This window comes from Orcinus orca, chromosome 20, assembly GCF_937001465.1.
Source record: "Orcinus orca chromosome 20, mOrcOrc1.1, whole genome shotgun sequence".
NCBI lineage: Eukaryota > Metazoa > Chordata > Mammalia > Artiodactyla > Delphinidae > Orcinus > Orcinus orca.
In genome coordinates, this window is record NC_064578.1 from 54,196,856 (window position 1) to 54,213,251 (window position 16,396).

The window sequence follows — 16,396 nt, forward strand, 5'->3', positions numbered from 1 at the left end:
ACCTATCAATAGAGTCATGAAGAAATAAAAAATCTGAACAAACCCATTCCTTGTAAGGAGAATGAGTCACTAACCAAAAATCACTGATCAAAATCAAAGGAGAGGGCTTCCCTGGTGGCGCAGTGGTTGGGAGTCCGCCTGCCGGTGCAGGGGACGCGGGTTCATGCCCCGGTCCGGGAGGATTCCGCATGCCGCGGAGCAGCTGGGCCCATGAGCCATGGCCACCGAGCCTGCATGTCCAGAGCCTGTGCTCCACGGCGGGAGAGACCACAGCAGTGAGAGGCCTGCATACCGCAAAAAAAAAAAAACCCTGGTGCTCCAGTGGTTAAGACTCCGTGCTTCCACTGCAGGTCAAGGTTTGATCCCCGATTATGGAATTAAGATTCCACATGCCGCATGGTGCAGCCAGAAAAAAAAAAAAGAAAGAAAGAAAATCCAAAGGAAAGCTAGATAGCGTCACTACTGAATTCTACCCAACATCTTAAAAGAATTAAGATCAAGCTTCTTTGAACTCTTCCCCAAAATTTGAACAGGAAACACTTCAAAACTCATTATGAGGCTAGAATTACTCTAAAATCAAAGTCAGTCCAAAACTGGACTTCCCTGGTGGCGCAGTGTTTGAGAATCCTCCTGCCAATGCAGGGGACACAGGTTCGAGCCCTGGTCCGGGAAGATCCCACATGCCACGGAGCAACTAAGCCCGTGCACCGCAACTACTGAGCCTGCACTCTAGAGCCTGCGAGCCACAACTACTGAGCCCGCATGCCACAACTACTGAGCCCACATGCCACAACTGCTGAAGCCCATGCACCTAGAGCCCGTGCTCCGCAACAAGAGAAGTCACCACAATGAGAAGCTTGAGCACCACATCAAAGAGCAGCCTCCACCGCCGCAACTAGAGAAAGCCCGCACGCAGCAATGAAGACCCAACGCAGCCAAAACTAAAATAAAAAATAAATAAATAAATCTTAATATTGATGCAAAACTCATCAATTAAACAAGAGTAAATGAAATTTAACAGTACTACGAAAGGATTATACAGTACAACCAAAGAGGATATATTCTTGGAATGCAAGGATGCTCCAACAAATGAAATCTTTCAATGTAAAACTGCACGTTAAATATAAGAAAATACACTACATGATTATCTCAACAGATGCAGAAAAGCATTTGACTAGTTAACAGCCTTTCATAATAAACACACTCAATACAGTAGGAATAGAAATAAATACAGTAACACAATAAAAGACTAATATAAAAAGCCCACAGCTAACATCATACACAATGGGGAAAGACTGAAAGCTTTTTCTCTCAGATCAGGAACAAGACAAGATACCTGCTCTCACTATTTCTATTAAACACATAGCTGGAGTCCCAGCCAGACAAATGGGCAAGAAAACAAAATAAAAGGTATCCAATTAGAGAAAGGAGAAGAAAATTATGTCTGTTTAGAGATGACATAATCTAATATGTAGAAAAAACATGAGATTCCACAAAAAAATCCTGATATAAGTAACTAATGAATTCAGAAAAATTGGAAGATATAAAGTCAACATGTAAAAATTGTATTCTATATGTTAATGATGAACAATTAGAAAGAAAATTGAGAAAACATTTCCATTTCAAATAGCATCAAAAAGAATAAAATACTTAGGCAAAACCTTAGCCACATAAAAAAGACTTGTACACTGTAACTAAAATCGTTGCTGAAAATTATTAGAAAATACACAAGTAAATGCAGATATCCCCAGTTCATGGACTGAAAGACAATATTGTCATTATGTCAATACCAACAAAATGATCAAGAGATTCAAAGCAATACCTAGCAAAACCACAATATCAATTTTGGAAAAAATAAACACTTACATCCTGGGACATACACTGAATCTCAAGAGACCCTGAATAGGAAAAACAACCTTGAAAAGAACAAAGTTGAAGGTCTCATACTTCCTTATTTCAAAATTTATTAAAAAGAAAAACTAATAGTAAGAGTATGGTACCAATATAAAGACAGACAGAAACACCAGTAGAAAAGATGTCAGAAATAAACTCTTGCATATACAGTCAAATGATGTGCCACAAAGGTGTCAAGATTCCTCAATGAGGGAAAAGCAGCCTCTTGAAAAAAAGATGTTGAGAAAATCAGATACCCACATGTAAAAGAATATAGTTGGACTGCTGCATGAACCCATGTAAAAAATTAACTCAAAATAGAACAGAGATCTAGGGACTTCCCTGGTGGTCCAGTGGTTAAGAATAAACCTTCCAAAGCAGGGGATGTGGATTCGATCCCTGGTCGGGGAACTAAGATCCCACATGTCGTGGGGCAACTAACTCCACGCGCTGCAACTACTGAGCCCGCGTGCCACAACTAGAGAGAAGCCTGTGTGCCACAACGAAAGATCCCACATGACACAATGAAGATACCACATGCTGCAACTAAGACCCAACACAGCCAAATAAATAAATAAATAAATAAATTTTTAAAAATAGAACAAAGATCTAAACATACAACCTAAAAGCATAAAACTCCTAGAAGAAAACATAGGAAAAAATCTTAATGGCACTGGATACAGCAATGATTGAGAACATACGACTGCAAAAGCACAGCAAACGGAAGTAAAAACAGATAAACTGGGCTTCCCTGGTGGCACAGTGGTTGAGAGTCCGCCTGCCGATGCAGGGGACGCGGGTTCATGCCCCGGTCCGGGAAGATCCCACATGCTGCGGAGCGGCTGGGCCCGTGAGCCATGGCCGCTGAGCCTGCGCGTCCGGAGCCTGTGCACTACAATGAGAGAGGCCACAGCAGTGAGAGGCCCGCGTACCGCAAAAAAAAAAAAAAAAAAAAAAAAAAACAGATAAACTGGACTACATCAAAATTACAAACTATTGTGCATCAAACCACACTCAGTAGAGTGAAAAGACAATCTGCAGAACGGGTAGAAAATATTTGCAAATCATGTATGTGATAATGGGTTAATACTGAAAATATATGAAGAACTGTAAGAGTCTGGTCACCAATTTCACAATGAAGGGCCATTCCCCAATTCAACCACCCATGCATTACCAAAAAAAAACAAGAACACTAAGAATATCATAAAAATATGAACCTGCTGACTAAATAAATAAAAGTCAAGTTCATTTATAATGCATAGAGGGACTTCCCTGGTGGCACAGTGGTTAAGAATCTGCTTGCCAATGCAGGGGACACGGGTTTGATCCCTGGTCCGGGAAGATCCCACATGCCGCAGAGCAACTAAGCCCACGAGCCACAACTACTGAGCCCATGTGCCACAACTACTGAAGCCCGTGTGCCTAGAGCCCGTGCTCCGCAATGAGAAGCCACCACAATGAGAAGCCCATGCACCGCAATGAAAGTAGCCCCCCTCGCCGCAACTAGACAAAGCCCGCAAGCAGCAACGAAGACCAAACGCAGACAAAAATAAATAAATAAGTAAAAATTTACTTTAAAAAAAGAAAAAACAGTACTTCATTGAAGGCATCATTCAACTTCATAAGCTCTCTCATTAAGACGCTTCAAAATGGGCTTCCCTGTTGGCGCAGTGGTTAAGAACCCACCTGCCAATGAAGGGGACAAGGGTTCAAGACCTGGTCCAGGAAGATCCCACATGCCGAGGAGCAACTAAGTCCGTGAGCCACAACTACTGAAGCCCGCGCACCTAAAGCCAGTGCTCTGCAACAAGAGAAGCCACTGCAATGAGAAGCCTGCGCACCACAATGAAGAGTAGCCCCCGCTTGCCTCAACTAGAGAAAGCCTGTGCGCAGCAACGAAGACCCAACGCAGCCAAAAATAAAATAAAATAATTATTTAAAAATAACACACACACACACACACACACACACACACACACAAAAAGATGCTTCAAAACAGTATTTGTTGGGCTTCCCTGGCGGCACAGTGGTTGAGAGTCCGCCTGCCGATGCAGGGGACACGGGGTCGTGCCCCGGTCCGGGAAGATCCCACATGCCACGGAGTGGCTGGGCCCGTGAGCCATGGCCGCTGAGCCTGCACGTCCGGAGCCTGTGCTCTGCAACGGGAGAGGCCACAACAGTGAGAGGCCCGCATACCGCAAAAAAAAAAAAAAAAAAAAAAATAGTATTTGTTGAGGTCGGATAAACAATGACACATACAGGGTATGAAAACTGTGGAATGAACAGTTTAGTCAACAGACCCAGAGATATGAGGATGTGAACTTGGACAATGTTGACCCAAGGAGAAATCCCTATACCATTTATTGAGGGTCCAAGGGGATGATGATTAGTATATGTGAAAAACATTGTCACAGTTGCTCTTGAGACATGCTTTTGTGATACTCCTCAAAACCAGAAAAAAAAAAACTGGAAACACTTATCAGTCAAGTGTATCTTTGTGTTTTTTTTTTTCTAGCCATGCAGCATGTGGGATCTTAGTTCCCTGACCGGGGATTGAACCTGCGCCCCCTTCATTGGAAGCACAAAGTCTTAACCACTGGACCACCAGGGAAGTCCCCCCACAAGCTCCTGTGATGCTTTCTATTTCAGTATCCTAGGACATGCTGACTACTCTAGTGAATAGCTTCAAGTGGTGCTTCTGTATGTAGCAGAATAATATTGCGACCAATTAGTAAACATATCTCCATCAAGAATGCTATGTTTCCAGACTTCACTGATGGTGCAGTGGTTAAGAATCCTCCTGCCAATGCAGGGGACACGGTTCGAGCCCTGGTCCAGGAAGATCCCACATGCCACAGAGCATCTAAGCCCGTGCGCCACAACTACTGAGCCTGCACTCTAGAGCCCGCAAGCCACAACTACTGAGCCCACGTGCCACAACTACTGAAGCCCACAGGTCTAGAGCCTATGCTCCGCAACAAGAAAAGCCACTGCAGTCAGAAGTCCGCATACCACAATGAAGAGTAGCCCCCGCTCGCCACAACTAGAGAAAGCCCACATGCAGCAACGAAGACCGAACACAGCCAAAAATAAATAAATTAATTAATTAATTAAAAAAAAAAGAATGCTATGTTTCCAAGTAAACCCACTCCACAGGAGAGTGAAGTTATTCATCACCTAAAGACGGCTTACCACAGCAACAAACAAACAAAAGGATGAAATATCAAATACCTAAGAATGGGTATTTTAAAAGCAATTTCAGAGGCAAAATCATGCAAACTAAAGAAAATATGACATCAACAAGAGTCTACATTCCCAGACTAAGTAGTGAGGTAAAAGAACAAGAAAAATACAATATATTGGGGTCAGATATTATAGAACTTTAACACGGGACCATGGGCTCTACCCATAGTCGCCAAGCTCAGAGATTCATGTATGCTCCCCATATGGGATTGGGGATCAAAGAGAATCTCTTCGTCCATACTGTTTATAGTTTTCCTAAGTAACAGTTACAGAAGATCCAACCCATTTCCCCATTACACACACCCAAAAGTATGTGGCAAAAGCAGAACAGAAGAAATGGCTGAGGGGGAATTCCCTGGCAGATTCACTGGTTAGGATTCTGGGTTTTCACTGCCACGGGCCCAAGTTCAATCCTTGACTGGGGAACTAGGATCCTGCAAGCCACACGGCACAGCCAAAAAAAAAAAGGAAAAACGAAAACAAAAAACGAAGAAATGGCTGAGGGATCTGAATGGCAGACATGACCTGAAACAGATCCATGCAGGTTCTGAGATGCCAGATGGAATCAAAGAGCAGCCACTGTTTTCCCATCATTTAATTAGTTCTTCCAAGTACACCAAACTGAGACAGGTCCAGGGGTTTGGACTATGCAGGCCTCAGCTCTTACCTATATGGACTAAAAATTGAAAATCCCATGCAATCAAGTATAGAAGAAGAGACCAAGGGAGAAACAGATTCCTTTGAAACAGCTCACCACGTGCTACTCAAATCAAGCAACAAGACCCAGACGGCAGAGTGTAGATCACGATAAAGACCTTGCCTTTGATTCTACTGGAGCTGCAGCACCACAGGGAGGTGAAAGGATGAATTTTACACGTTGAAGGATAGTGTGCTATGTTGGGGAGAAGAAAAATTTCCCCTGAGAAAAGTTCATAAGTAATAAACTTAGAATTTCCTAAAGAGCTCTCCAAACACCATTACTGGTGTGGCTTCCTCTCTGCCCATCTGAGTTCTGACCTGTGTTCATACTTTTGATACATCCCCAGCCATCGTTTTTTTGCTATTTTCATGTCACTCTTCACAGTCAAGGGCTCTTCCTCTTGCTCCAAAATGCAAATAATATTCAGGTCAGGAACAGAAATAACTGCCGAAAAGAGAAAATAAATAATATGTTGTAGGTTTTCCAGAATCCCAGCTCTTTGATCAGCACAGGAGTGAGCACACAACAAATGGATCTCAAAAAATATTTCACAAATTCATTCATTCACTGCTTGCCTCCTTCTGAATGCAGAGAGAATAGTAATAATATGCAGATAACTGGCTTTCTTCCAAGAAGTAGTGACTCAGGGCTTCCCTGGTGGTGCAGTGGTTAAGAATCTGCCTGCCAATGCAGGGGACACGGGTTAGAACCCTGGTCCAGGAAGATCCCACATGCCGTGGAGCAACTAAGCTCCTGTGCCACAACTACTGAGCCTGCGCTCTAGAGCCCGCGAACCACAACTACTGAACCCGTGAGCCACAACTACTGAAGCCTGCACACCTAGAGCTTGTGCTCCACAACAAGAGAAGCCGCCACAATGAGAAGCCTGCGCCCTGCAATGAAGAGTAGCCCCCGCTCGCCACAACTGGAGAAGGCCCACGTGCAGCAATGAAGACCCAATGCAGCCAAAAATAAAAATTAAAATAAATAAATTTATTTTTTTAAAAGATAGTGACTCAAAAGAACAGCGGTATGAAATAGGGCATCAGATATTTTAAGTTTCCAATTGGGCTTTATCAATACTTAAGCTCTGGAACAACTCCTGGTGTATCATGAAGTGGGCAGATCACCAGAAGAAAGGACAACGTTAAACTCCTGACACTACACCATGAAGCTTTTCATGTCTGAGTCAACAGGGCTTTGAGCTCAGTGAAGCAATGCAGGGACTCCCAAAAGGTACAGAAGGGAAAATGCAAAGATACATAAGGGCAGATCCCAACGTCTAGAGGGAAGTTATCCTCACCCAGGGAGACCAGGTTCTTGTAGGTCTCCAACATCACGTCCCTGTACAAGGCCCTCTGAGCAGGGTCCAGGCATTCCCACTCCTCCTGAGAGAATTCAATGGCCACATCCTTGAAGGTCAACTGTTCCTGAAATGAAAACACATTTCAACAAGGGGCCATGAGGAGAGTCCTTATTTTCACACAAAATGAGAAGAGGAGAGAGGGGTAAGGATCAATTCAGTTGAAGTATGTATTCTGACAGATCCATGTTAATGTATTTAGAGCAAATTATGGGTCTCAAATTTTAATTTCTTATGCTTTTTCATAGAGATTATAATATCTTCCATTCAATATGGATTTTTCTTTTTTTTGGACAATACATGAAATGCATACAAATAGAATTCAACAACAGGATGTCCAGGCAGAAGTGTTATATATTATGTTTCACACACTGAGTGATATTCAATATTTAGATGAGCTACAGTGCGACTGGTGTCTTCAGAGATGACAAAGTCCACAGTGCCTTTAAAGAAAAGTCAAAATCTTAAATTATGAGGATGATACCAAGAGCAATGACTAAAGGTGTCTGAATGCTTCCTATATGCTAAGTATTACTCTAAATGTTTTACATGTATGAACTTGTTATCAACATAATAGCTCATTAGAGAAAGTCCCATTTTTATTTTTCAGAGGAGTAAACTGTGTCCAAGACACTCTAAGAAACTTGCCTCAGAACAAACAGCTAGGAAATGGCACTGCAAGAACGAAAACTCAGGTAGTCAGACTTTAGAATGGAACATAAAATATCAAAGTTAAGTGACGGATAGAGGATAAATGTACACTGACAGAGGGTTCCCTGAGAAAACTTGAGACAATTTCAAGGTTAACCTATAGAACTGCATAAAAGGTCACTACACACACACACACACACACACACACACACACACACACTCACACACTGAAGATATTAATAATCTTCCTACTATAAAACATTAATGTGATAGTGTAGGAAAAATTTAAAGCCATGGAATACACTCAAGATATAATTTCAGGGACTTCCCTGGTGGTACAGTGGTAAAGAATCTGCCTTACAATGCAGGGGAAGCGGGTTCAATTCCTGGTCAGGGAAATAAGATCCCACATGCTGCAGGGCAACTAAGCCCACATGCCACAACTAGTGAGCACTCCCGCGCCTAAAATAGAGCCCGCGTGCCACAAACTACAGAGCCCACGTGCTCTGGAACCCTCACACCACAACTACAGACCCCATGCACCCTGGAGACTGCGTTACCAGAACTAGAGAAGAGAAAACCCGCACGCCACAACCAGAGAAGATCATGCACCACAACGAAGAGCCCGCGTGCTGCAAATAAGACCCAACACCAAAAATAAAATAAACAAATAATAAATCTTTAAAAAAAAAAAGATATAATTTCAACTGCTAAAAACATAAAACTTACTAATGAAATGATGTCTGTTATAAAAGCCATGGACTTCCACATTCATGCACTCAGGCACTGATGTGTAAACACATAATTAACTGAAATGAGAGGTGTCTCAGTCCACGCACTCTGGAGCCCTTGCGCCACAACTACAGAGCCCACGTGCTCTGAAGCCCGCGTGCCACAATGTGAGAGAAGCCTGCGTGCCGCAAGAAAGATCCCGCAAGCCACAACTAAGTCCTGACGCAGCCAAAAATTAAAAAAAAAAGAAAAAAAAGGTACAAACATGAAAAAATACATAGAATACTTTATCTCCCATCTCTTAATAGTGTTACACAGAAATTTAACAGATTAAGATAAAAAAATTTATCACAGTATTAAATACTTCCAAAAATCACTGCATAATTAAAAACCATGACAAAAATGAAATTGGGGGAAAACCTTATTAAGCAAAAATATTTCATCAAACGTCATGATCAGAAGAAAACACTGGATGCATTTCTGCTGAAATTACTGCAGAGAAAACTGGGCTGGTCAGGGCTCCTGCCATTCACCACTATACAGTATGTCTGAGCAAGTAGAAGATGTAAAAGGGAGGAAAAAATAGAGAGTGAAAAAAAAAAAAAAATAGAGAGTGAGAGTGAGAAACAGAGAGAGAAAGTCAAAGCGCTAGAACTGTTAAAAATCACAAATCTAAGGGCATGGATAGGATTAAAGTGACATGAGGGAAAAAGATATTCCATGATAAAGAGACAGCTGGGGTAACTACATAACATCAGACAAAATAAAGACAAAAATGTCACAAGAGACAAAAAACATTATAAAATGATAAAAGGGTTAATTCACCAAGAAGATATAACAATTATAAATATTTATATATCTAACATTAGAGCTCCCAAATATATGAAGCAAACATTGACAGAAATGAAGCAAGAAATAGACAGTAATAGTACAGTAACAGTATAAGACTTCAATGCCCCAGTTATACTTAGGGATGGAACCAAACAGAAGATCAGTAAGGAAACAGAGGACTTGAACAACACTATAAACCAATGGGAACAAATGGATATATAGAGATCACTCCATCCAATAACAGCAGAAAACAACCTTGTCAAGCACACATGAAACATTCTCCATGACAGACAATTTGTTAGGCCACAAACCAAATCTTAAGAAGTTTAAGAAGATTGAATAATAAAAAATATCTCCTCTAACTCACGGAAATGAAAACAGAAACAGATAACAGAAGAAAAACAAATATCCATAAAATCTGGAAATTAATCACCTCCTTCTTAAACAACCAACAGGATAAAGAAGGAATGACAAGGGAATTTTTAAAATATCTGGACGAAAATGAAGTATAAAATATAATGTACCGGGACTTCCCTAGTGGTGCAGTGGTTAAGAATCTGCCTGCCAATGCAGGGGATACGGGTTCGAGCCCTGGTCCAGGAAGATCCCACATGCTGCAGAGCAGCTAAGCCCGTGCGCCACAACTATCGGGCCTGTGCTCTACAGCCCGCAAGCCACAACTACTGAGCCCACGCACCACAACTACTGAAGCCCACGCGCCTAGAGCCCGTGCTCCACAACAAGAGAAGCCACCACAATGAGAAGCCTACGCATCGCAACGAAGAGTAGCCCCTGCTTGCTGCATCTAGAGAAAGCCCGTGCACAGCAATGAAGACCCAACGAAGGCAAAAATTAACTAATTTTTTTAAAAAGGAGAAAAGATCTCAAATCAGAACGAAAGAGGTAATAAAGATAAGACCAGAGATAAATGAAATATAAAATAGGAAAACTACATAAAAATCAAAAAAGCAAAAGTTGGTTTTTTGAAAGGATGAACAAATTGACACTTAGCTAGGCTAAAAAAAAGAAAATATTGAATTAACTAAAATCACAGATGAAAGAGGAAAAACTGTAACTGAATCATAGAAAATTTTAATCACTATTAAAAGAGAGTACTATGAACAATTTTATGCCAAAAAATTACATAACCTAAAAGATATGGGTAAATTCCTAGAAAAACACCCTACAAAGATCTAATTACGAAGAAATAAAAAATGTGAACAGAGTCATACCTAGAGAGATTGATGCAGTAATCAAAAACCTGCAAAGCAAGGATGATTCAGCACAGAAAGAATCAATCAATACACCACATTAACAGAATGAATGAAAAATAACACATGATCATCTCAACTGATGCCAAAAAAGCATTTGACAAAATTCAAGGACATTTAAAGATGAAAACACTCAGTAAATTACCTCAGTATAATAACAGCTAATATTAAAAGCACATAGCCTAGGTGCCTCTCCCCGCCCCGTGCTTGGTGCGCCGCGGCCAGCGAGCCCAGAGAGCCCAGCGGAGCCACCCGCGCCACGTCGCTGGTTTAATCACAGTGCGGGGCCACGGCCGGGGGCGGCGGTAGTGAGACCAGCGCTGCGCCCCAGCCCACCTTTCCCTCCATGGTTTCTCTCCGCTCCCATGAGTAACTTGGCTCCGGGGGCTCCGCTCGCCTGCCCGCACGCCACCCGCCGCCCGGGACCACGCCGCCGGGCACTGCTGCTAGCAGACCCCTTCTGACCGCCCTCTCGCTGCGCAGGCTGGGGCGCCTCTCCCCCCTATGCCCCCCGCCACGGAAAGTTAAGTTTGAAGAGGGGGGAAGAGAGAAACATGGACATGAAGAGGAGGATCCACCTGGAGCTGAGGAACCAGACCCCGGCAGCTGTTCGAGAACTTGTCCCGGACAACTGCAAATCAAATGATGGGAAAATTGAGGGCCTAATGGCTGAATTTGCGAACTTAGAGTTCCTCAGTTTTATAAACGTAGGCTTGATTTCAGTTTCAAATCTCCCCAAACGACCTAAATTGAAAAAGCTTGAGCCCAGTGACAACAGACTCTTTGGAGGTCTGGATATGTTAGCAGAAAAACTTCCAAATCTTACACATTTAAACTTAAGTGGAAATAAACTGAAAGATATAAGTACCCTGGAACCTTTGAAGAAGTTGGAATGTCTGAAGAGCCTGGATCTGTTTAACCGTGAGGTTACTAACCTGAATGACTACCGAGAGGGTGTCTTTGAGCTCCTGCCCCAGCTCACCTACCTGGATGGCTATGACCGAGAGGACAGTGAAGCTGCTGACTCAGATGCCGAGGTGGATGGTGTGGATGAAGAAGAGGACGATAAAGAAGGAGAAGATGAGGACCAGGGGGAGGAGGAGGACGGTGAGGAAGAAGAGTGTGATGATCAAGAGGATGAAGATGAAGATGTAGAAGGGGAGGATGAAGACGAAGTCAGTGGGGAGGAAGAATGTGGACATGATGGAGAAGCTGATGAAGATGATGAGGATGAAGATGAGGAGGAAGAAGAGGAACAAAGCGGGAAAGGTGAAAAGAGGAAGAGAGAAAAAGATGATTTAGGAGAAGATGATTAAGACCCCAAATAACCTGCAAAAAAAGAACTGCTCATATGGATTTGGTAGCTGTTTAAAAAAAAAAAAAAAAGGTAGCAGTGATACAAACCCCAGGACACCCACCCACCCAAAGAGCCAAAGAATAGTTCCTGTGACATTTCGCCTTCCTCCATTTAGTCCCTCTTGGAAATCCACCACCAAACTTGGGGACTTCACCCCAACAGAACTGTAAGCGTTGTTAGGTTTCCGTGTAAGACTCTTGCTGTAGCGTGGATAGCTGTGATTGGTGAGTCAACCGTCCGTGGCTGCCAGTTACACTGAGATTGTAACAGCATTTTTACTTTCTGTACGACAAAGAAGCTTTGTAAATAAAATCTTAACATTTTGGGTCTGTTAAAAAAAAAGAAAAAAGCACACAGCTAACATCAAAATCAATGGTAAAAGATGAAAGCTTTTCCTCTAAGGTCAGAAAGAAGGCAAAGATGTACACTCTCTGCACTACTATTCAGCAACGTACTGCAATACCCAGCCAGAGCAATTAGGCAAGAAAAATACAGAAGTAAAATTATCTTTTTTTTGCAGATGACAAGATCTTATATGCACAAAACCATAAAGATACCACAAGAAAAATGTTATAAATAAAAAACGATATTAGAAAAGTTTCAAGATACAAAATCAACACAAAAAAAAATCACTGCTTTTCTATACACTCAAAATGAATAATCTGAAAGGAAACAGACAATCATTTTTACTATAGCATCAACAAAAAAAACACTTAGTAGTAAATTTAGCCAAAGAGGTGAAAGACTTGTACACTGAAAACTACTAAACTCTGCTAAAAAATACAGAAACACATCCCCTACTCATGAATTGGAAGACTTAATGCTAGAATTCATACGGGATTTTAAGGGATTCCAAGTCGACAAAACACTCTTGAAAAAGAAGAAAGATGGATGCCGTGCTGTTTTAGATTTCCAAACATATTAAAAAGCAAAATAGCATGGCATTGGCATAAACAGATATTTAAACAAATAAACCAGGGATTTCTCTGGTGGTCCAGCAGTTAAGACTCCATGCTTCCAATGCAGGGTTTGATCCCTGGTCCAGGAACTAGATCCCACATGCATGCCACACTAAGAGTTCGCATGCCACAACAAAGATGTCTGCATGCCGCAACTAAGAAGTACGCATGCCACAACTAAAGATCCCACATGCCACAACTAAACATGTCGCAATGAAGATCCCGAGTGCCACAACGAAGACCCAGTGCAGCCCCAAAATAAATACATAAATTAAAAAAAAAAAAAATAAAACAGAACATTCAAAAGTAAACCCCTGCACATACGCCAACTAATTTTTGACAAGAATGCTAAGACTACACAATGCGGAAAGGACAGTCTCTTCAACAAATGCTGCTGGGAAACGGAGTATCTACCAGTAAAAGAATGAAGCTGAAACATTACCTGCATCAAACTTAAAAAACCTTCTGTGTGTCAAAGGACACAGTGAGTAGTGTGAAAAGACAACCCCGAAGGAATGAAGGTGATGAAGATGATTTAAAGAATCTCTAAGTGTCAGAGACTTAGGTTGATTTCATAGTTTAAAATCAGTGATGGAATAAAACACCATCTATCACTGATGTCTCTGAACTTTCCATTCCATTCCCAATGATTAAGATTTTGAATGAAGTACACTCATTTAGCGTCAAGTGTACTAAACAGTCAGAACTGATTTCCCCTTATTGGTCTATGTTCTAGGTTTTACCAGGTATTTGTACATATTACTATGTGACTTCCACGTGCAGCTTCTTTATCCTTCTTTACAGAGAGTGGACGTTACATCCAGGTGGGGCCCCTAAGCAATCCCTGCTGCCCAATAGCACGGACATCGTGTCTCCAATTCATGGGTGTGAAGCCCTGCCCAGGACTATGCCTAGTGGAGACTCTAAGTGGAGATGACAGGCCCTGAGGGAAGCCCCCAGGTGAGTGTGAATGTACAGGTGTCAGGCTCAGAGTCAGAGATTAGCGAGCCCAAAGAAGGGCATTTCAGGAAGGACAGACAGAAGAAACAACTGAGAATATGACTTTACCTGAGAAAGAGCCATTTCCGACTCCTTTTCTTTCCTCTCCCTCCTCTTCTGGGCTTCCTCCTGAGACAAGAGTCTTTAGAGGTCGATCCTGAAAGTGGAAAACAAGCTGTTTAATGCTTAGAATCAACACACCCCCTTCCTGAGTCACCACCACACACACAGGGAAGCCCTCAGCATGTGGAACAGACGGTCCTCTGCTGACCACTGTCCCAGGAGGGACTCAGGACAGTAATTCCCAGACAGAGACCAACAAGTCAGTTTTCCCATCCTTTCCTTCAGATCAGGCTCCCCTCCCGGTGAGGCCCTCATGTACCCAGCAGCAGCGGGCACCTCAGCTGGACCCGACGATCCCCTTCAGGTCACAGACCAGCCCTGATCCATCCCCACGCAGAGCAGAGCCCTCACCCTCAGCCCAGATCTCAGCCCTCAGGAACGGGAGGACCTGGAGCCATGATGCTCAAATGGATACAAATTAGAATCACCCAGGGAATTTTAAATATTACTGAGGCTGGGCCAAACCTCAACTATTTAAAGGGGAATATCTGGTCAGGGCACACAAAACATATGTGCAAAATGCATCAGCAATCTAATGTGAAGTCTGGGTTAAGCACCACTCAGAGGAATCAAGCCCAGCACACCTCTCACTCTGTCTTTTCCAGCTTTACTGAGGTATAACTGACTAATGAAAATGGTATATATTATATGGTGTACATGTGATCATTTGACAGGCATATGCAGTGTGAAATATTTATCACAATCAAGGAATTAACATATCTATCAACTCACAATTACCATTTTTCATGTCTGTGCGGTGAGAACACTTAAGATTTACTCTCAGGACTTCCCTGGTGGCGCGGTGGTTAAGAATCTGCCTGCCAATGCACGGGACACGGGTTCGAGCCCTGGTCCGGGAAGATCCCACATGTTGTGGAGCAACTAAGCCCGTGCGCCACAACTACTGAGCCTGAGCTCTAGAGCCCGCGAGCCACAACTACTGAGCCCACGTGCCACACCTACTGAAGCCTGTGCGCCTAGAGCCCGTGCTCCACAACAAGAGAAGCCACGGCAATGAGAAGCCCGCACTGCAACGAAGAGTAGCCCCTGCTCACCGCAACTAGAGAAAGCCCGCGCATGTGCTCGCTTCGGCAGCACATATACTAAAATTGTAACGAGAAAGCCCGTGCACAGCAACGAAGACCCAACACAGCCAAAAATAAATAAATAAATAAATTTATTTAAAAAAAAAAAAAAGGGCTTCCCTGGTGGCGCAGTGGTTGAGAGTCCGCCTGCCGATGGAGGGGACACGGGTTCGTGCCCCGGTCTGGGAAGATCCCACATGCCGTGGAGCGGCTGGGCCTGTGAGCCATGGCCACTGAGCCTGCGCGTCCGGAGCCTGTGCTCCGCAACGGGAGAGGCCACAACAGTGAGAGGCCCGCATACCGCAAAAAAAAAAGGATAAAAAAAAAAAAAAAAAAAAGGCACCATGTAGTGACAGAGTCACTCGTTTCTCGCTGTACGATTCCTGTCCATAGTCCTCTACCCCATGTTAGGAAAAGGGAAGGGGGTGACCCACAACGGAGTGACGTCACTGCCCGCTGGCTGAACAGGGCTTGCAAATGGAAGTTATCTTCTGTTACAAATAATTACAAAATGCACAAGCCCTGTGCACAGGAGTTCTGCACTTCTCATCCTTATCTGTATAATGTAAACAAACAAGTTTTATTTGTATTAGATTCTAAAGCCGCAAATCAATATATTACACCTTAATCATCCATATTCAAACAACTCACCATCCATCTGGATCTACCTGCACTACTATGTGTTTCCATGTCATTCCGTTTATATATCTCTGTATTTCATTCTCTCTTTTTATTCCCCTCTGCTCTACTGCTCTTTCTCCCCGCCTATTTCTTCCCTCACTCCCGTCCTGCCGCACTCTGCAACTTGTTATCCCTCTTGTTCTTCCTCCTCAACCTTTCTGACTGCCCAAAACCTCCATATATTCCTTCCTCTCTCTCCATCTCTGCTCCCTCTCTGTCCTCGGGTTACACCCCTTCTATCCCTGTCACCTTCCCTTTGACTTCCACTCTCTGGCACCCCACACGGCTACGTGTCCTTCCTGCTCTCTCCTCCTCTGCTCTCGCCTCCAGTTGTCCTCTTTCTCTCCCAGCACCATGTTGCTCTGTTGGCCATTCTCCAAATAAGTTGAACTAGGGACCGAAGAACACTGGGTGTTCACGCAGAAAGACCGGCCTGAGGAGAAGCGAGGACAGAGGGGCGGGGAGGGAGGGAGGGGGTCTCCGGAGAGGGGCGGGCTCTCCAGAATCC

At 43.2% G+C, this 16,396-nt stretch overlaps 4 protein-coding genes across 4 annotated transcripts in view; 2 read left to right on the top strand and 2 right to left on the bottom strand.

Annotated features, from left to right (window-relative positions):
- LOC101279356 (zinc finger protein 160-like) overlaps positions 1 to 14,132 on the bottom strand; it is a 69,125-nt gene extending 54,993 nt beyond the window's left edge. Inside the window, exon 1 of the mRNA XM_049703459.1 lies at positions 14,069 to 14,132. Within this exon, the coding sequence (XP_049559416.1) occupies positions 14,069 to 14,083 (15 nt within the window). The 5' untranslated portion in view covers positions 14,084 to 14,132. The remainder of the gene's footprint in view (positions 1 to 14,068) is intronic.
- The window catches only part of LOC101279864 (zinc finger protein 160-like), a 325,017-nt gene that overhangs the window by 280,549 nt on the left and 28,072 nt on the right, over positions 1 to 16,396 (top strand). The gene's annotated exons all lie outside the window — the stretch shown is intronic.
- The window catches only part of LOC101281293 (zinc finger protein 665), a 369,078-nt gene that overhangs the window by 10,697 nt on the left and 341,985 nt on the right, over positions 1 to 16,396 (bottom strand). The window contains 1 exon segment of the mRNA XM_049703373.1: positions 7,140 to 7,266. Within this exon segment, the coding sequence (XP_049559330.1) occupies positions 7,140 to 7,266 (127 nt within the window).
- Positions 11,014 to 12,370, top strand: LOC101283129 (acidic leucine-rich nuclear phosphoprotein 32 family member B-like). Its single transcript, XM_033411813.2, has one exon. It carries the CDS (start codon positions 11,239 to 11,241, stop codon positions 11,998 to 12,000), a length of 762 nt encoding a protein of 253 aa, XP_033267704.1. The 5' UTR covers positions 11,014 to 11,238; the 3' UTR covers positions 12,001 to 12,370.